Source organism: Poecilia latipinna, unplaced genomic scaffold (assembly GCF_001443285.1).
Source record: "Poecilia latipinna isolate Pla-1442-1.1 unplaced genomic scaffold, P_latipinna-1.0 Scaffold1257, whole genome shotgun sequence".
Lineage (NCBI taxonomy): Eukaryota > Metazoa > Chordata > Actinopteri > Cyprinodontiformes > Poeciliidae > Poecilia > Poecilia latipinna.
The window spans coordinates 1,089-22,495 of NW_015113873.1; the positions used below are offsets into that span (position 1 = coordinate 1,089).

The following is a 21,407-nucleotide window of genomic DNA, read 5'->3' on the forward strand; positions in this document are numbered from 1 at the left end:
AGAGTAAAAGAGGTTGAATGCAAATTCGCACCACACCTTTTGGGATTTTTATTTATAAAAAAATAAAACTATGATTGTTTTTCCTTCCACTTTATAGTGTGCTGGTCTATCACATTAAAATCCCAACAAACACAGGCATATTCTCCTCAGTGAATGGGGTATTTCTGTAATATCCCATTCACACTGAGTGTGATATGATTCAATGAGTTATGAATACTTCTGGAAGGTTTTGTGTATATTTGGGATGAAACGATTAATCGGATTAATCGTGATGAATCAATTACTGAACCAATAGTCGACTTACTTAATAATTGATTAATAGTTAACTGGAGTAAAAAAGAAGAAGAAAAAGACCATTTGCTGAAAGAATGTCACACTCGGAGCAGTGAACATTGCCAAAACTGCATAAATAAAAATATACATTTTGTATTTAGATTTAACAAAAAAATGGTTAAATATGTTCTATCCATAACTCCTCAAAGTTGTGTTTTTTTTCTATCCAGAAAAAACACAGCTTTAATTTCACCTGGTTCAAATTTGTAAAAATAAAAATAAAAAATAATAATTGCCTACTGAGCAACTTTTGCTATCTAATTATAATTTGCTTAGTTGAAAAAAACAACAAAAAACAACAACTCATCTCTCCAGCAAAAAGGGTGGAGCTTTTCACATATTTAGCTGCAGATGCCTCTTTTACTACAAACAATCCAACATTCACTAATGCTGTTGTTGCGATTTAGACAATAAAATATTTACTTTTTTGTTTGAAAATGAATTGAATATTTGCCTATTTGCGTCTTTTACTGTATTTCTAATATTGTAAGAAAAAGAGGCTCAAATCTGAAAAATGTGCCAATTTTTTATAGTTTTCACAATAATCAATCAAATAATCGATTGAATAATTGACTGAATAATCAATTACATGAGCTACTGCTAAAATAATCATCAGTTATATAATATAATAATCATGGTGTATGTAGTGAACAGTGCTTTAATAATGCCGGTGGAATAAAATCACCACACGGTTTTTTTCATGGTGAGTTCAGGGTGTGTTGTGTTCTTACCTGACTTCCCTCCTTCTGCCAGAAAACTGCCGGCTGGGGATTTCCTTTGGCTTCACACGGGAAGGTGGCAGTGCGGCCTTGTGACACGATCTGATCCCGTGGGCGGATGACAAACTGGGGTGGAGCTGGAGTCAAAGCACCGATGCGACAGTGTTAGAAGGTTACTGGGTAGACTGGGAGCTGGAGAAGTTCAAGCAGAAACGAGCAGCAGTGCAGAAAGGAAAACAACGCTGCGTCCAGAGCTTCCATGCAATTTCAACTTTGTTTTTACTCTGAACAGAGAAGAACACCAGGGACTGACAGTGCCATGGTAACCAGATTGGCCATTCATTCAGGTAAAGGCTGAATCTGAATGAATGACAGTCACAGTGGCATTCACACAACGAGGTGCCTCAGTCACAATGGCATTTAAATCTGGGACAACACAAAGGCACAGCCATGCCTTCAAAACGTTCACACTTCAGATTTAGATGGAGGAAGGACTAAGAATACTGCTGTATCAAACCAAGAACACGACTGTTTGTGTGTTCAAAGCCCCGTTCTTAAAGAAAAAGGACATGAGCGAAATCGGCTAAGATTTGCCCAAAAACATACCGGCAGGCCTAGAGAGCAATGGCAAAACATTTTATAGACTAACAGAAAACAGATTGTTCTTTTAAGATTCTTACAGTTTATCGGACGAACCCCCAAACACTGAATATGAGTCATGATGTTCAGTGAGGACCATGCAGTGGTCAGCTCAATCTCCAATATAACAAGGGGGGGTGAAATCAAACACGTTGTTTCTGAGACAAAGTGGAGAACTGCGAAGGAATGTTGGAATGTAGTTTAACTTTCATCAATTGTGGTCGATTATTTGAAACACAGATGTGGAAAAGATTCCAGAAGCAGCACTTAATCTCAATATTAGTTTAGTTATTCCCAGGAATATAGAGGAGGATTAAACATGAAACAAAACAAAAAAAGAATCTGACTCTAATCTAGGATTTATCACTTTCTGTCAGAATTCTGGGCACAATGACAAAGATGAGCTGTGCCACAAGGAAAAATGTCAGATTTAATGGTTTTTTTTTTTGTTTTGTTTTTTTTACATGAGAGTTTAAAGTCAGAATTCTGAGATTAAAGTCTGAATTCTTTTTTTTATGGCCCTTATTATCTTCCACACAAAATATGCTAATCTTCAAGTATTTTTCAGTTTTTGCTGTAAGTATTAGACTTTTTAAAGAAAAAAATGCTAATCCTGTCATTTTTAGCACCCTTACGTTTCTTTTTGCATCACTTCTACAAAGAATACAATAAATTTGACTTACTTACTACGTCTTTCCGTTTTCGTTTTGAATCGACTCTGTTGTGTGTATGACAAAAGCCGTTGCCGTTTTTAATGTATTTGGACCTTCTGTCTCTGAACAATACTGTACATAAAGCTGATTGTTGCATTTGATTTTGCAAAGTGAACTTGTTTTCCTTTTGATAGCCAGCAGGAAAAAAAACTCCTTTGTTTGCAAAAAAAAGAAAAAAAAAAGAAAAAAAAGCTGCTTGTATTGAAGTCAGTAGAACAATAAGCCCAGCTCTCCTTTGATTTATTACCTCAGAGAACAATTGCACAAAAGCTTTACAAATTGCTTCTTTCAAATCTTCTTACAGGCACGAAATGTTCAGATGTTGGTGCTTAATTCGCTTACTCCAAAATAAATTTCTGTCAGGACAGTAATTGATAGCATTTACTCTGACAACATACCAGAGCCATTGTAGTTAGAAAAAGGGGAGGAGTAAATTTCTGCCAAAAAACTCTGAAATGTTCTAGAAAAAAGAAGGATATTTGTGAGTTTGAAATTTCTAATATTTTTGACTTTTGAAACAGTGTCAAATGTCCATGTTTGTTCAAAAAATTTAGGAAATCTAAAAAATTTCCTTATTTTTTCTAGCAATATTTCACCTTTTTCAAACTCAGAAATGTCCATATTTTTCACAATATTTTCTGAGAATAATCTTGACATTTCTGAGTTTTTTCTAACCATTTTTAGCATTTCAAACTCAGAAATTTCTTTTTTTTTTTTTCTGGCTAATTTTCCACTTTTTCAAACTCATAAATGTCCGTGTTTTTCCTTGAGGTTTTTTTTTTTTTTTTTAAATCTGCAATCGCTCTAATACGCCGTCATAATTTACAGACTGATTCAAACTGAGATAGTTGCACTGAGGATATAAAAACTGTTTCCATGGTAATATACATCCTGTGAATGAAGATTCGGCTCCACAAATAAAAAGTAATTAACAGACATTTATCATATTATCAGGGCTGTGGACTCCTCTGTTGAAAAGCACATTGATGACATAAGATACGTCATAAACAACTCATCTCTCTCTGTGGGAAACGAGACTGGAGGAACATAATAAAGTCTGCAGAGACCAACTCCTCACAAGTGCAGACAACAGATTAAAAAGGTTATGATTGATACAGACAGAAATTCAATGACATAAAAACTGAATTGTTGCAGTGCAACATCTTGCACCCTCTCTGTTTCTTTTGCTTTCCATGTAAGTATTTTTTCTAATAAGCCAGCTGGTTTCTGTAGGGCCAGTCTCTGCCCATTTGGCTGCTTTCTGCATGTAATCCCTTTCAGGGTGGGGGGGTGGTGTGTATTTGTCAAAGATACACACAGTTGGGAATAGTACAGATGGTAACAGATTTACTGCCTTCCCGTTTGGCCTTCTGGAGCTTGGATATCTCGTGGCTCTCATAACGCCAGGCCTGATACACAGCTCCTAAATCATGCTCTGGCAAGGACATTGTTCCTTCCCTCTTCATCCTCTGCTCTGCTCCATCCTATAGCCTGCATTACTAAGTACTCACTAAAAATATGGTTAAAATGTTATACAGCCTTCCTTTATACGGCGCTGTAAAGCTTTACCCTTCCTTTTTCTAGCTTTGCCCTTTCACTTTTAAACAAGGCCGATGGTGTACGCCAAATAGAAAAAAGCTAAATAATAAAAAAAAGATATTTTAATACCCTGTTGAACTTGTACATATTTTAGTCAGAACTTTGTTTTGTTTTTTTTTTTCTGTAAGGGGCCTCAAAATAGTTTCCATCATAGTTTTGAAGCATTTGATGGAAACGGCAAAATTCAGAATAACTTATAATCTCGCTTGTGGTGCTTTCTAGCTTCTTCAGAAAGAGTTAATTCGCTAATGGAGAGATGGAAACACATTTCTCAAAAAAGTTCCAACGTATCAAACCTTCCCATTCACCGTGCCTAAGCAGAGGCGCGAAACTAAAAAAATTTAAAAAATTTAAAATAAAAATCCAAACCTCCAGCTGAGATAGAGTCCTCCATCTAAGAAAAACTAAGAACTCTCCATTTTTCTGAGATGTGTGGTCCATGCTAGTTTAGAACTTCTACTTCCTCTTAATCCCAGCATCTGACTAAATTACGCTGATTGATTTCCCCCAAACCAGCAGATGGAAATACACCTAATTAACATTTTCTTCTCTTAAAGTTTTTTTTTTGTGCCATTTCAAAAGTTTGCTCAAAATTCCCATGAAAACTGAATGTAAAAATATAGCAAATGATATCTTAAACATGTAAAAAGGAAGCAGCTGAGTTGGCAGAGCGTGGGCACCATGTGTGGAGCCTATAGTCCTCAGGAAGTCCTGGGTTTGATTCCCGGTCTTGGACCATTTGCTACATATCTTCCTCTTCTCTGTCCTCTCCATTTTCTGTCCTTAAGGTGTTTAATAAAATCCACTACACTCCAAAAAAATCTTTAAAAAATAAATAAATAAAATAAAAAAGGGGAAAAATATTTGAAAATTGTGGACGGCATTCAGTATGTCTTCAGCCCCACTGATTCAATACTTTGAGGAACTTTTTTGAATTAAAGTATTCCCAGAGAATGACCATATCATCACCTTCCTAAAATAATGGCTTAATAACATTTCTTGCCAAAAAATGATTTAAGCAAAAAAGAAAAAAACAAAAAACTTTTTGCAAAAAAAAAAAAAAATTATGCAAGGTCCATCCTATATTTCTGGAAGGTGACAATGTTTGACCGGTTCTGCATAGAAGCCAAAAATGTTACATTTTTGACTGACTGTCCAAATCACCTTCTTCCACATTTATTATGTCTCCTATGACTTCTGGAAAACTTGTGTGATTATGACTACTTGTAATGTATGGATCGCATGTTGAGATGAATAGAAGGTCGGGGGTGATAGTTTTACACTCCTACGTTCTATGTTTGGATTCAGAGACCCTAATGACATATGAGAAGCCGTTTCCTGCTCTCACTTAAAGAAACACATGATTGGAGAGGATGGTGGTGGGAGGGGAGCATATTTAATTCATGACCAGCCACATCTTCCTGGTTCGGAGAAGGCTCTGCATGCAACAGCAGTCAGGGTGAAAAGAACAAATGGACAAAGAGACAGAGAGACAGAGATCCTTTTGGTGCTCACAGTCACAAACATTTCGTCCTCCTTTAAAATCCTGTGTTGAGTCATATTTTATTCAAACGTTGACAGCAATTACTGTCTCTTTCCCACAGACTGGTTGAATGTGTAATTTCCTCCGTTTTCAAGGGAGCTGACAGTTTGACAATCACCGAGCAGCTACTGCTGTTTTGGCAACCCGAGTCCTGCCACTGAGGGAGCATTTTATTCTTACTTTTCTTACACCGGCCCAGCCTGGTGTTCGAAACGCACTTCCGTCGTTCTTTCCCTCCCCGTTTTCCCCCTCCCGATGCACCTTTATCATTTGTTTCTGCTCCTGAGGGCGCATATCTCATCAACGTGCCAACTCTAATCATCTGAAACTCCAAGTGCTGCAAATTTGGTATTTTCTTGATCTTTATCTGTGGAAAATAAAATAAGCTTCCTAACTGGGAGACATGGGCACCAGTAAAAAAAAAAAAGTCCAACACAAATGGATCTCAGTTTGGCATTCCAGCAACCCACAGATGGCGTCAGGACTCGCAACGGAAACACAAACTGGAACATATGAGATGACAATGTCTGAGATGCTGATGCAGCCAGCCCACTCAGCCGTTGTCAAAGGACAGACTACAATCTGAACTACCAGAGTGGAGAAATATGGATATCATTTGCTAAAGCTGAGGTGTTTTACATGAAACATTCCTGCTTACAAATATCTCCCTGTGTAATTTCTTTCAAGTGATTGTTTAAATTTTACTACTCACAGTCATTTATTAGTAGCTGAGTGTTATAAATGATAATATTAGTGTGGGTCTTAATTTAGTAAAAACTACACTATGAACACTAATCTTGCGTACAAGTTTAGACTGACTGTAAATGATTCTTTACAGTCAGTCGGATTCAGGTTAATCGGATTAATCGTGATAAATCAATTATTGAAATCATTATCAGTTTATCTGGCAACCAATTAATCATTAGCTAGAGCACACACACTCAAAAATATAAAGAAAATATGTTCTAAAACACAAGTCAAGAAAAGAAAGCTGAGACTTTGAGATTTTGGCATTTTGACTTTGGAAGGATTATATTTGAAACTGCACATTTTGCTACAAATGATCAATAATTCACTAAAGAAACGGTGTTGTTGCATTTTAGGCAACAGATTTATTTTGCTTTTTGAAATTAAAGGGATTGATCTTTTCAGCTGCATATTTTAATGTACTTCTGATATTGTACAAAAAATCTGAATAATGTTGCAACTTAGTTATCCGATTAATTGATTAATCATCACATTAAATAATCTATTGCTAAAGTAACTGTTGCTCGCAGCCCTTTGCTACAGGCATAAAATAGTGAAACACACAGTTTGGGAAATAACTTCCCAATGAAACCAAAAATAAATACAGATCAACGATGTATCTTTTTTTTTGTTTGTTTGTTTGTTTTTTTTAACAAATTTTAATAATTTGGATTTTATCTGACCTGAACTTCCCAAAATAATTATAAAAAAAACAAAACAAAAATGGGCTTTAAAAAAAAAAAAACTTCTGGCTTGATTGTAAATTTGATTAAAACACTTTCTATTCACCAATAAATTAAAAAAAAAAAAAGCTCATCAAGTATTCCTTCTTGTGTAAAAAGATCCACACCTAAGAATTGTTGTGATAGCAATTAGCAGCTAGCTGTAATTACCAAGACTCTGGCATTTTTTATGCATTAGCATAAAGTATTTCCCATTCTGCAAAAGTTGTAGAATCTCTAGATAACATGGTATAGAGACATGGAGCCGGCACTTTAAGGAAATTGTTGTGTTAGTCAAATACACAAACATCAGTCCAATGGTAATGATCTTAAAGTATTCAACGGCTGTAATGGTTAAGTGAAAAAGCATGCAAGATGAGTACTTACCAACAGGGCGAGCTGGAGACACAACAAAGGTGGAGTGGATACACAAAAGAAACAAAGTAAGACACAGACGCACAAACAGAAAAGGAACAAAGCAAACATGATAAAGTAAAATAAATCAGAATGAATGTCATGTTGAGCCAGAGACATGACAGAGAAGATCCAGTAGGGGGCTGTCCACTGTTCAGTGAGTTCAGGTGAAAACAAGATTTTCTCGGACCTAGAAAACTGATGAAAACATCCAAGTGTGACGAACCAGATTTTAATGTGGCCGTTTTTGCTCTCCAAGGACAGAACTGCAACTGGACCTTCTCTGTCTTCACAAATAAAATCTACTTTTCCATAGGTGATGTCGTCAGAGCAATGCAAACATGTTTCACAGCTGCTGATGGATAAAGCAGAAAATAAAGCAAAAACAGATGCAACAAACACCCAGAACTTAGTATGCTGGTAACATCTTTACACTGCATCATATCAAATCTCCATCTGAAGAAAGAAAACCCTGAAAAAACGATCTACGTGTGAAGCGGTGCCTGGTAGAGAATATTGAGGAAAGTACTCTTATGTTTTGAACTTTTCTACCTGTTACAACCATACACTTCAATGCATTTCATAGGAGTTTTATGTCATGGACCAACAAAAAGTTCATTCAAAATTATGTATGAAAAGTTGAAGAAAACAATGGATTTCAATTTTTCAAGGTTATGAAAAACTACAATAAGAATTGTGACTTATAGTCTAGAAAATACGGTAATCTCAGCCTTCCAAAATGGCTCGTAAAACTAACAAATATAAAGAACCAACACATGTTTTTAAATATAGATATAACAATAAATGCATGTTTTACGAGTTTCTCAGTTTTGTTGTGCTCAATGTCCACATCATAATGATAATAAAAATTCACAGCAATTATTTTTTAGCTTTAGTTTTCTTGTTATTAGGTTGTAAAATTTGCTTTATTTCAAAACTTAAAAATAGAAATAAAATTTCTTGAAAATAACATATTCCCCCATGGTAGACATTTACAAGATATCTTTTTTCAAAAGGTAATATAACATTTGTGGCTCTAAAAGAGTTTTATGTGGCCTGGCTGAGGGCAGGAATGGCTGTTAGGACTGTAAAGGTTGCAGGTCCAAACAAGATCCAGGTCTAAGTTTAGCTGACAATCTGTTGTGTTTCTAGATTATGTAAATCTTTTTATTTGTAAAAATATTGAAGCCTATGAATTGTTTTCTTGTTACTTAGTGTTAGTTTTTCACATAAAATTCTAATAAAAACACTGAAGTTTGTACAGTCATATTCAAAAAGTTAAAATATGCATTCAGATTAGTCTTGTCATATTAAAAGCACTTTTAGAAAATAACATTTAAGCAGATATGAAACATATTTTTTATTGAACCCAAATTTATGTATTTTTTTAAATGGTCTGATGTAATATTATCATCCTAAATGTCATGTTTTAAAGTGGAACATCATCATACTTAACATCTCTGTGTAATTAATCAATATAATAAAATTTTTAGTAATATTCCAGAAATTTTGTACATGTGCACGACGCTGTAAGGCAAAAAGACAATTATTTTACTTGCAACCTGTAGCTGTGGTGGCGTTGTACAACAATTTTGTTAACTAAACGAGACCTGGAGATGTTAGTATTATTAATATTTTGCAAGGCGCCACAACAAAGGTAAAATAACGCAGAAAAACTGTAGAAGAACAACTCAAAGTCACTTGTGTTCTTATTTTTTCACATTCTCTGTTTTGGCTATGCTATACACAGACCTTGTTGCCATAGTGATTGACTGATAACAGCTCTGCTACTGTATCAGGATTCAACACCATATAAAATGCAAACATATCCCACACAAAGATCACAACATTCAGTCCGTTACAGTGTTATGCTTCCATGCTTAGTATTTATTTTATGATTATTAATAAGTCTGAGCAACACTCTACTGATGATCTGTCAGAACTTGTGTGTGGGTCATTTCTTTTTCTTTCTTTTTTTTTTACTGAACTGAAAAACCAAATTTCACAGCACATCTACATGTTAAAGCTGTCAAAGTCAAGCTAGCATAACAGACCTACTGCCCACTCTCTCACTATTATTTTTAATTAAAACTTTTGACAGTGTTGACAGTAAGAAGCTGCGTCTGGTTTTCTTATAACACACGTAATTTTAAGATTTAGCTTGTTGACAACTTGACAGCTAAAACAATTTGTGGTCAATGTCAGCGAGCAGCTTTTTGCGTGATCTTGTGCATGCCATCACGTTGTAAAATGTCTATATGTGGCTTTATGCTACTGTCATCAACCTGTTTCCAGTCATCTCCTGCAGTTTTCTGAGGCCCTAAAGCGCTCCACAGAGGCTGCACATACTGGGTGTAATAGAAAAAAAGACTGGTGCAAATAAGAAAAATTATACTCAGAATGATTTTATTAATCTTGCAAACCTCAGATGTGGTTAGAGACGGTGTGCACCAGTAATCTGTGAAATGGCCTTGTTGACTGGGTGGTCGCAGCATGGACGCTAGCAGAAGGGGGAAGTTGGAGGGGGGCAATAGTCCGCGAGAATGAGAAGAGGAAGTAGGCTGACAAAGTGTGTTGCTGATGCACTTGGAAATGTAAATAATTAAACAGATTCATAGACTGTAAACATCTCTGTTGGCTATGAAAGTCTGTGTGCTATGTCTTCATTAGCATAAAGAAATCCCTGCAGAGAAAACTGCCAATTTAAACCTCATGCTGGCGTGAGAGCGAGGACCCCAGCACTCCTTGGCGTCTGATGCGCTGCTGCTGTGTACTTGGATTGTAGAGAGGAAGAAAGAGGAGAAGTGTTTTACCTCTGACTGTGAGAGTGGCCGAAGCCTCCAGCTTGCCCACGCGGTTTTCTGCCACACAGGTGAACATGCCCTCGTCGCTAATGGAGGCTTTCTTCACTCTCAGCATATAGTCGTCCTTGTCGTAGCGGATGTCATACCTGGAAGCGACCACACGAAACATGAAGTTGAGTTAGAGCCCAATACATTTACCTTCAGCTGAGGTGGAGTTTTACTGACAAAGATTGAAAGAAATAATACTTTAAAAAAAGTTTTTAAAGCAGCACCACTCAGTCATCACAAGAAAGTCCTCACTTTAGGTTTCTCTTTATATGTTCACTAATAATATGTTAAGTGTATAACTGTTGCAGTGTGTGTCTACAGGATGTGAATCACAATCATTTTTATTAAATAAATTGTTTCTACAACAAGATGTCTTACCCACATGTTGTTGTACACTGCTGGTCAGCTGGCTGAAAGAACACTATAACGTTTTTACTTTCATTATGTGGAAAAAAAAACAGATAAGGAAAAACAGAAGAGAGTCTGCTTTACCATTTTTTCAGCATCAACACTGTGTCAAATTAATAATAATAATAATAATAATAATAATAATAATAATAATAATAATAATAATAATAATAATAATAATCAATGTCAACTGCACAAAATTAGTTTTATTTGTAGTTTTTCTGCTATGAATATATATATTTTTAATCATTTCATACATTTTAGTTTAAATGTTTGTTGTATACAGCATGATGGACTGAAACTGTTATTATAGTTAAGCTTATCATAACATGTTAATCTCATATTGGTCCATTTGAAGAGGTTGATGGCTCCCTGGAAGCAGTGCAGATGTTTTAAGCTAGCAGGCGTACTGCAGGTTGCATTAAAGACATCATCACATCCTAAATAATTGGTCTGTAAAGAAAAAAAAAACACTAATCTTAGTTGAAATTACACTCTCTCTTAGGTATATTCATTTTGTTGAATGTACTATAGTTCACTGCTGCCTAGAGACCATTATGCGGACTTCAACAAAAAAAAAGAAAAAAAAAAAAAAAGAAAACAGCAGCACTGAAATTATACAGCAGCTTTTAACTCAGAGTATTTCTATGTGCCAGAAAACGCTTAATCTGCAGTCCAAAGACCAATAAAAACACACTGAACCCAGTGCACTGAGGTCTGCTCAGGTTAACCCTTCACAGACAGAAAAAGACCTCCAGAGATGGAGATTTTTTAATAAACTACACCTGAGCAGAAGGATGTAAATGAACTATAACATAAACATACAGTATTGTTGTAGCAGTATGGCATAGTACTGTAGTAGTATGACTTAAATTTTTGTAAATTTGTAATTTTTAAACAGATGTTTTATTTTAACAATTTCATATTGTTATAAATAATTTTATATTAATAAGCTTATGGTTTATAGACAAGTGAAATAAAAAAAAGGCTTTATTCTGCTTCATGCAACATAATAGATGACAGTTTATAGCAATACTTCTTGATGTGACTGTAGGGAAACAGTTTTCCACGGTCCATTTCCTTCAGAGGGAGAAAGACCCCTCTGCTCCAACCATCAGGTGTACTGATGGCAGCTTGCCACTGACAGCTGAGGAACTAATTTACCACGTCTATCCATGTCTTGTTTTTTTTTTTTAACCCACTGTTATGACATTTCCTGAGAAAGCATTCAAAGGCAGTTTTATTGAAGCACATTCCTCAACTATGACTGCTGGGTTCCACCTTTCCACACTGGCACTTAAGGAACCATAATGATAATTTGACTGAGTCATGACTGAATGCTTTGTTCTGCAGGGAGAGAGGGGATGTACCAGGTACCAGTGATTGGTGTAGATAAAAGATTTATTGTTACAAAAAAAGAAAAAAAGATGAGTGGCGTGGTAAGGAATGAGATGGCACCTTTTCAGACAAGCCTGCTGTCAAAGGAAAAACAAACAGTCCCAACAGGAAGAGTATCATTTCATATCCTGCCTTCTGGATACAATGGATAGAGCAACATGAACTCTTGAGTTACCAGGGAGGAGGTGCAGGTGACGAAGGGCAACAAAGTGACAAGAACAAGTTAGGGCAATACAGTGGATCCCTAGAAGTGCTAATAAGCAATATGCTAACATTTTTTAAGGCAGAGTTACAGAGTCATAAAAATTTCCTGTCACACTGTTCCTGTGGTTCAAAGGACTTTTAATGGCATACCAGAGAAAGTGTTGAAATGGGTTTGTCAGAATAATGCAACTAAGCTCCTACCACCGGCTGAAGGAAACGACTCAAAAACCTCTGAAGAAGACATGAGCGCAACTTCCATTTTCACAAAATGTAAACATTAATTGTAGTGGCATCAGATTTTAGTGGGTTTAGGATTTCAATTCAAGTTTATTTAATCAAGAATAGCTGAGTAAATGATGTTACATGATAAAAACTGGAAACCATAGTTTTGCACAAAGGTTTTCTAGCTCCGGGCCTAATTTGCAAACCCAATCAGTCATTGGTTCTTGACTTCTCATTTGTCTTTGGCAAAAAGACCACAAGCTATTTCTGCCGCTTCGACATGTTGATTTGTTTTGGTTGTGCCATAGCCTTTTTGTGCATATGCACAAATCAACATGTCTCTACTATTTCACATTGCGGGTATACTCCAGTATGTTTACAATGTTTCTGTTTCGATTCCTACCTGTTGATGTAAGTTGAAACTGAATAGTTTACAAAAACTGCAAAGAAAGTGGGTGTTTAGGTGGGACGAGTTTGTCATTTTAGGATGATGAATGTATGTTTGCAGTCTTATAGTAATCCATGTTTTCACAGAAGCTTGAACGTTACAGAAAAAAAAAAAAAATCTTTTTTGTTGACATGGTAGCAAAGTTAGCTGCCATGCTGCAGCCCATCTTCTGTTGTGTTGCCTAGTTTGGTTGTAGTGATTGGTTGAGCTATTTTTGCCTCCTTCTCATCTCTGCCCATTTTCTTCCATCAACAAGATATTTTTAGTCACAGAACTTCCTTCCAAGGAATATTTTCTCCTTTTCTGACCATTCAGTACCAATAACTTAAACAGATCCCTTTCTACTTTCTAATTGACTTAAACTCCCCTTTTTTCCCAGTTCTGATGAACTTCACCAAGATTAGCATAGAAATTGTGTTAAGTAGTTTACTTGTGACTGGAGAATTAGCTATTTTTGTTAACTGGCAATCAAACTGTTGTACCTGATAACTGTACAGTGAAGAAAATACCATTAAAAAGGCTCTTTACTTTTACAGTAACTTTCATTACAGTTATATAACCCATCGTCACTCCAAAAAAAAAGAGAGAAAACAAACAGCAGTTGAAGTGTTCATTGAGGTTCCCACAGGCCTGACTGAGCCCTTGTTGTTTTGGAGAGGGCAGGTATGCACATATTAGACAAGAATCTTATTGTTATTGGTCCGGCCTCAAGCAACCTCTCAAAAGACAACCTCAGGTTGATTCATGACTTATTAAAGGGACATGAGCGCAATCAATCTGTAATCAACTTCCCATATGGAATCAGCTTAGATGAGAAGATGAGTGGAAATACTCTCAGGGATAAGAGGCGGTTGCGGCCACACAAGTAACTGCACACAGCGGAGGGGAACAGTAGCTCTTTATTGCGAGAGCTCTGTTCTCCATTAGAAGAGGAATGTAATTGCACATGTATGAGGGCTGTGGAAAAGACTGGAGCGCCAAGATTGTTCCACTGGACTCTGCCTGCATTTCAACCAGGATAAGACATACTGTACACACACGGCACAAAGAAGACCATCGTTCACGTACACACACTCACATTCGCATACAAACATTCTGAATCCAGGGTCTTTCGCTCTTGCGGGCTGATGGGGAGTGATGGGAATGTAAGCAAATGCCAAAACAAAGCGGCATTTTTCTTTTTCCTTGCTTGTCAGCTTGATGTGTTTTCAGCATGAGAAGGCTGTGCTGAGATGAACATTTAATGGGCATGCTTTAAAAGCAATCCATCTCAAAGATCCTCCAGATCATTTTTAAGGATTTGACTTTAAAGTGTCTGTCAGGAACACAGCCACCCTTGTTCGACCTTCTCTCTTGTGCCAATTCACCCACATTAAGAGATTTCCTTCTTTCACTGTACAAACAGCTGAATAATCGTGTCTACAAAGGAATTTTATGGCAGAATCTTATCTGCAGTACCTCTTTAAGTTCGGATTGATAGATACGGTAGCAGGGAGGAGGAGAGAAGGCTGTGTGCCTACTCTCAGCATGAGTCAGAATCAAGATAGAGTTGGAGTTTAATTCCAGCAAAGAACCTTAGTCTGGCTGCTCTGCCAAAGACCTTTTCCTGCTTCATTTCATTCTGCCAGCTTGATCCAGTTTCACACCATCGGACCACTGATTTCCCTCAAGCTGATCAAAGGAACAGAAGTCTATCTGTCTAGAACTTGTTGCCCATAAGAAAGAATCAATTACCCACTATCAGTTCTCATCTGGCTTCAATGCAGCCTTTGGCCAGAGCTGCACTACCTGTGGTCCCTGGCAATGTCTCACAGCCAAAAACCCCCACTGGGATTCATCAGCAATTGGGCATTAATCGTAGAATAGTTTGTCAAAATTTCCACCCTGAAGCCTGGCTGTTTTGTGGGAACAATTTTTTTTTCTTTCCAAATTAGTTATACAAAATATGTTTTTTATTAACTGAATTGAAATTAGTTTTCGGTGGATGTTATGGCACGGCTGGAAAAAAAAAAAAAAAAAAACGTTGCAAAAATGATAAATGTGGAGCCACAGAACAGAGATCACTGATCATTTATTTTTTATTTAAGGAGAATTTGTCTTTGTGTGGAGCAGAAATTAAAGAACACAAACATCAAAGGAATCAATATTACACTGAGGAATTGGTGCTTTCTTAGTAAAATGTGTGAGAGAGGGTTTTCAAAGCACCACAAGAAATGTTTAGGTGCATATTCCTGGTATTTAAAAATGCATTACCTAAATCATTACTTAGTATTTTTAAAAATCCACTGAGAAATTGTCTGGTGACTGGTATTGACCAGTTCTCAGCCAATTGAAACAATTAACAGTCAGATAATGCAACATATGGAGTTCTAGTAGGATGCTACTACAGAGCAACTTCAATTTAGGTATTTTAATGGCAGAGGAAGCAGAGAGACGTAAGAAGCTTTTTAAAAGCTCTGTTGTTTGACATGTCTGCAGGTCTTTAAGGCTGCAAAAAGATTGAGAAAGAGCAAGACTTTGAGGATTTCTTAATAGAGTATGGCAAAGTTGTCGTGTTTCATCCTGTTCAGTTGTCAATCTGTCAAGCTGTCAACATAGAACATGTTGCTTTGCCTTTCACAAACTCAGAGTAAAAGTTCCACATGCATTGCCTAAGCTGTACCCTGGGTGATAGCAGGGTTCATTCACATCAGCCCTGTTTCGTCTGCTTTAACTAGACTCTACATCGTTTGTCTAGAAAGTCTGGTTTGTTTTTGGAGGTGTGAATGTGCAACAGAACTGTACTGAAATCAAAAACGTGAACTCTGGTTCTCCTGAAAAGCTAAGTCTCGGTTCGGCTGAAGTGAACTCTGGTGTTGCTCGAATGGGTATGTGAATACTAAGCGGACAAAAGCAGGAAGTGGACTATTGCATTAAATGCTACCAAAACAAAGATGCCAGTCAAGCGTTAATATGAGAGATGACTCGTCTTGTTGACAAAGACAAAAGAGAAACCCTATATCGCTGTAAACGGTCCAGAGACCACTCCAAAATCAGGAAACGGACTAAAAGCACAGCATTCTGTATGAATACAACAAAATCAACACATGGATGTAAAGGCACTCATGTAAATATGATCAGATGAAAATATATCACAGTTACTCGTAAACACATAGACACACAGACAATGTTGTTATTAAAGTTTCATGAAGTAGGATGTTTAACTCAGTGTCTTCTTCAGGGGTTTTTGTGTCGTTAGCTTCAGTGTTTCTTGGTGCAGCGCCACCACAAGCCAGGAGGTGAACAGGTTGCTCAAAGGGTTTGGATCATTCACCACAGTTCAGTGTTAAACTGAACCACACCAGGTGAAAATGTTGTAATGTTAGTCCCCAATCGAACAGAATCCACCAGACTATTTGGTGACTATTAGGTATGCTAACTGCACAAACTGTGCTAATTGCAAAGATGCTAATGTTTGTTTAAAATACAGACTCAATAACAATTTTGTGCTTACTTTAAAAATATTGGTAAAACTTTGTTCTACATCAATTGCTTTCTCAAACATCTCTGCTATAAGCAATGGCCATTCACAGCAGTTAAATCTCAAAGAAATATTGAAATGTGGAGATCCAAAATCAGCCATAAAATTTCAGATCTGTGCATCTACATAAACCTCGGCTCAAGCTTGCACCCTAAGCAAGCTTGAGCTTGCTTAGGGTGCAAGCAAGCAAGCTCAAAACTTGTTTCCATTACTTGAAAGAAGTAATGGAAACAGGAAACAGATCCTGTTATCTTTTCCTTTTGCAAAGTTGCATAAGTGAAAAAAAAGAAACTCGCTGAAACCGGATAGCCAGCATAACACGGGCACTTCTGTCACTTTAGCTTTAACAACTTACTCAAATAGAATGGTCCATCCATACACCTCTATCATACAGCTCTCTCACGACACACAATTGCAAACACACACATGCATTCACGCGCCCCTGAGGAATTGAGTAAAAAAGAAACGGCCTTTTCTGCTGAATGTTGCAGTGGCTCTGCTGTGGAGGTCAACAGGAACGAAGGGGACAGGGGGGCTGAATGCATATGGACGGCAAGACATTAGTGGCTCTGATAAGGCACAGGAAGAGGGCACAAGGGTCCAAAACAAATGAGGAGACCTATGGAGGGGGAAACATGGGAAGCACACTAATCTTGCAGGCAAATAAAGCTGGCAATGCACACTGCTGAGGTCTCTTCACAGGGGACTTCTCAGGGTGAGATGGAATCTTTAGCCTAATAAGATACGGTTTTCCTCTCCTGGCAGCTGCTGTCAACACTGTCCATCTGATACTAGCAGCATTACATATTTGGAAAGATGTGTAATACATAATTTTGGGCACAAAATTACAAATAAGAACAATGAAAATTTGAGCCATATACCAGGTTTTTTGGTTAAATATAAAAGATTTTTCTTGGGGAAGCACAATCTCATAGCATCAAAATCTTATTCATTGAACACTGATGGAGCGGTATTATATGTTTTCCAGTCACATGATGTCATTTTATAGCTCTGTTAAGTAACACTGTTACTTAACATTTGTTATGCAATGCTACATATAAGAAATATAACTTAAAAGCAAAGAGGATCGCAGGTGGTGCTAGCTCCACTCAGGCATTTTTCACAACTGAATGGTTGCCATGGGAGATTAAAAGATTTCTCAAACATGCATGAAATAATCAAAGCATCACTCCAGGTATGTTTTTGATGAGGAAACAACATTATAACATGACAGGGAGCTCAAAAGAGTTGTTTTAACATAATACTGCCCCTTTAAGAAAAACTAGAAACCCTAGTTCCAAATAAATAAACAGGTGGGAGGGACGGATACATTTAATATTTAATGTGCTGGTCAGTGATTTTATACCTGCCTGAAGCACAAAAAAGCTTTCTTTTTTCTTGCGGTGCTCAAAGTTCAAGCCCAAATTGCCAGACGTTTTTCAGCACACGAGCAGCTTTTCTTATAGTTTTAATGGTAACTTTTACCCCCCATTTATGGGGTTAAACAAGGATAAACAATAAGGTAAACTCATGTAGCCACAGAGCCTGATTATTGTCATTTTATGCTTCACTTTTACCTGTTTAATTTTTGCAAGTTAGTTTCATAACAACCATCAGACCGTGTTGCTGGAACTCCAACAAGATTAGAGACAGGTTAGCTTTAAAGATAAGGCAGATAGGGATCCAGTAGATGATACTTTTTTTTTTTTTTGTGTTTTTTAGTTTATTTATTATTTAGAAACACCTTTAGAGAACACAGATATAAGCAATAGCTGGTCTTGTTCTTTTATGGCGAGCTCTGGTTGTTTTTCAGCTCTATCTCCTCCTCTGTTCCATAGAGATGGAAGGCACTGCCATCTTGGCGCTTCAGATCGGCACTCTAAGTGCCAGCGTGTGCATGTGTTTGCCTGAGAAGCAGCTGGAGCCACTGAGCATATTAACAACCTGTTTACTCAGCTGAGGTTCCCCTCCCCTCCACCTCCTCTTAGAATGAAAGCAGTACATTACAGAAAACCCACCGAGAGGCTGGAAGCATGTAAAAAGGCCAGCAAAGACAAGTTGAAACAATACGACGGTAAAGAGGAGCGGTCCTGCTAAGTCCTTGCCTCTTTCCACAGCTTATCATAATAATAAGGACAGCGTAACCTTTCGGAATGAAAAAAAAGAAACAAAAAAGCAAACAGAGACCACTCCCCGCTGTGTAGACAACTGCTTGATCTGCTGTGGGCTTTTATTCCCTTTCACACAAAGTGAAATACCAGAAGGGACTGCCTTTCTGTTTCCAGTTCTTCTTCAAATGCGCCTGTCACTTATCAAAATGGAAACTTCTCTTGTGTGGGAAAATCCATCCGTCCTTGATGTTTACCGAGTGATGATAAGGAACAACAAAAACAGGAAGAAAATGTCAGAATTAAAATATCTACATCTGAACGCTCGTCTTCGCTGGCACCACTAAATACGCTTTGGAAAGGAAAAAAATAAAGAACAATCATTTGTAGATTGCAATTAGAGGCAATAGAATATTTAAATCTTTTTAATTTTTTGTTCTATATTTCGCCATGTTTATCATCTGAAAGTATGGCCGCACTTCAAAGGGATGTTACAGTCGGCGATGGACGCCAGCGCATGACACATATCCAACTCCATAATAAATCTGTTAATTAGTGTACAAAGTGAACTCCGTTCCAGAGCCAACTCCCTATCAAAGACTGGAGTGAAACACTTTTATGTGTTTGCCTTGGCATGGGGCTCGCATCCCACTGCCCAGTGAACCGAATCCTTATCAGAAGCAAACAAGCCGCCTACGCTTGTCTCGGCGGCTAGCCTTGGGAGATGTCAGGCCTGTTGAGTGTGTGCTTTATGAGGTGATCCAAGCAGAAAGCGACCAGCCTGCTGGCTAAAGACAGAACGCTGGTCTCTTTGAAGTCCACTTCTGACAATGACACCGATGCTGACCGTGACTTGAGTGACTCACAAGCGAGGGAATAGGTTGATTCACACACACACACACACACACACACACACACGCACACACACATGCAAACACATACACACCTGCCAACAGCAGTATCATTTTATGATCGGTGGCCGGAGATGTGCTGCAGCTGGAGACGTCTCTCTGTAAATTATACACTGTCACTGCTTCTCTCTTAAGGTTTGTTTCTGTTCTTGCAGTCAGAACTGAACGCGTGCGTCATGTCCATGATAACACGCCGACCGAGTACACGGGGTTAAATGTTTGGAGAAGGTAGTGGTTATCTTCCAGGTTTCTTAAATATCTGTGCCAAGTGTTCCTCTGGAAGGTCTTGTCATGTTTTTCTGTCTTTGTTTCTGTCTGTTGGGCTGCAGAGAACACAACAACTAGATTTCTCTGAGTAACAAGAAAATATCCATGACAGACTATATAGAGGCAATATTACATATTTTCCAGGCACAATCAAGTAACTACTTTACATTCAGTTGTTCTATAAATATATCAAATATGACTTAAAAGAAATTTTATCTTGTAATTTAACACCTTGACATTGGGCCTCTGTCTCTTTAAAACTCATGCTCTTTCTGAAATTCCGCCTTCGGTAAGTCATTTCAGTATTGCTCCTCTATTAACCCTTTAACAACATTTTTACCAGTGATGCACTGAGAAGCAGCTCCTATAATAAGCTCAACAGATGCACAATGCCACCAGGTGTTTGTTAATTGCTGCTGACTAGCTCCAAAGTTTGGAAAATGCAGATAAGAGGAGGACCTTGTCCTCAAAGGTGGAGCTAGGTCCACCAAGGTGTTTTTCACAGCTAAATTGCAACGGGAGAATGAAGGATTCCTCAAATATGTATAAAAGATCTAAGGCAACACTCCAGGTATATTTTTGGTGAGGGAATAACAATACAACATGATGCAAAGCTCAAAAAGTAAATTTTACATAATATTGCCAATTTAACATTTAGCCACAATAATCAAGTATCACAAACATATTGTCTCCTGTTTGTGATGCTCCAAATTTGTCTAAATTCATGTCCTGTCCATGCTGTGTTAAGCACTCATTCAGCTCACCTGCCATGCCTGATTGCTTACCTATTCCACCTTGGCCCCGCCCTACTTAAACACCTCTCAGCCTCTGTCTCCTTGCCAGATTATCGGCAGCCATGAGCCAGTAGAGATCCAGCGTTTCCTTCCAAGCCTTCAGTGTTTCTACAACCCTTTTCTGTCCATGGATTTACCCCCCCTGCCAAGCCCTTCATGGGTCCCTTCTGTTCTGGATTTCTGGACCCTGACCCAAGCTCTGCCTTTCTCCACCACCAGCCAGTGGTGGAGAAAGTACTCAAAAAATGTACTTAAGTAAAAGTACAAATACACAGACAAAAATGTACTCAAGTGAAAGTAAAACTACCACGTTAACATTTTACTTAAGTAAAAGTAAAAAAGTACTGACTTTTAAAAACACTTAAGTATTAAAAGTAAAAGTACTTGCTGAATGCATTACCTAATCACTAATATCATTAAGTGAACCGATCATATTTAATTATAATACGCCAGAAATGTGCCATTTTATTGAACAATGCTACAGATATAGCATGTTTTTATTGTTTACTCTCTGTAACATAGTTTAGACTTAGATATGATTCTATGCATCATAATTTCAGGGATGGAAACATTTCGTCTTCTGTCCTAACATAGCATGAACTTCACTTTTTTTTTGCCACTAGTGGCATTTATTTTGAAAGAAATCCAACTGAAAGGGTGGGCAGGGGGGGACATGGAACCAAGAAGCCACGTAGCAGAGTTGTAGTCTAGACCACCAAACCTGAGACCAAATCAAGACCAAGACCAGCACCCTGCGCTACATGACAATAAAATTAAGTGCAATTGCTTCTCTAATTGATCTGAAAGATCCACATTCCCATAAAAACACCTAGATATTAAATACTT

At 37.5% G+C, this 21,407-nt stretch overlaps 1 protein-coding gene across 1 annotated transcript in view; it reads right to left on the reverse strand.

Moving 5' to 3' along the window:
- Positions 1 to 1,016: 1,016 nt before the first annotated feature.
- The window catches only part of LOC106961046 (roundabout homolog 2-like), a 30,000-nt gene continuing 9,609 nt past the window's right edge, over positions 1,017 to 21,407 (reverse strand). Inside the window, exons 5-7 of the mRNA XM_015054527.1 lie at positions 10,243 to 10,379; positions 7,403 to 7,414; positions 1,017 to 1,189 (exon numbers count right to left, since the gene is read on the reverse strand). Of these exons, the coding sequence (XP_014910013.1) occupies positions 1,032 to 1,189; positions 7,403 to 7,414; positions 10,243 to 10,379 (307 nt within the window). The 3' untranslated portion in view covers positions 1,017 to 1,031. The remainder of the gene's footprint in view (positions 1,190 to 7,402; positions 7,415 to 10,242; positions 10,380 to 21,407) is intronic.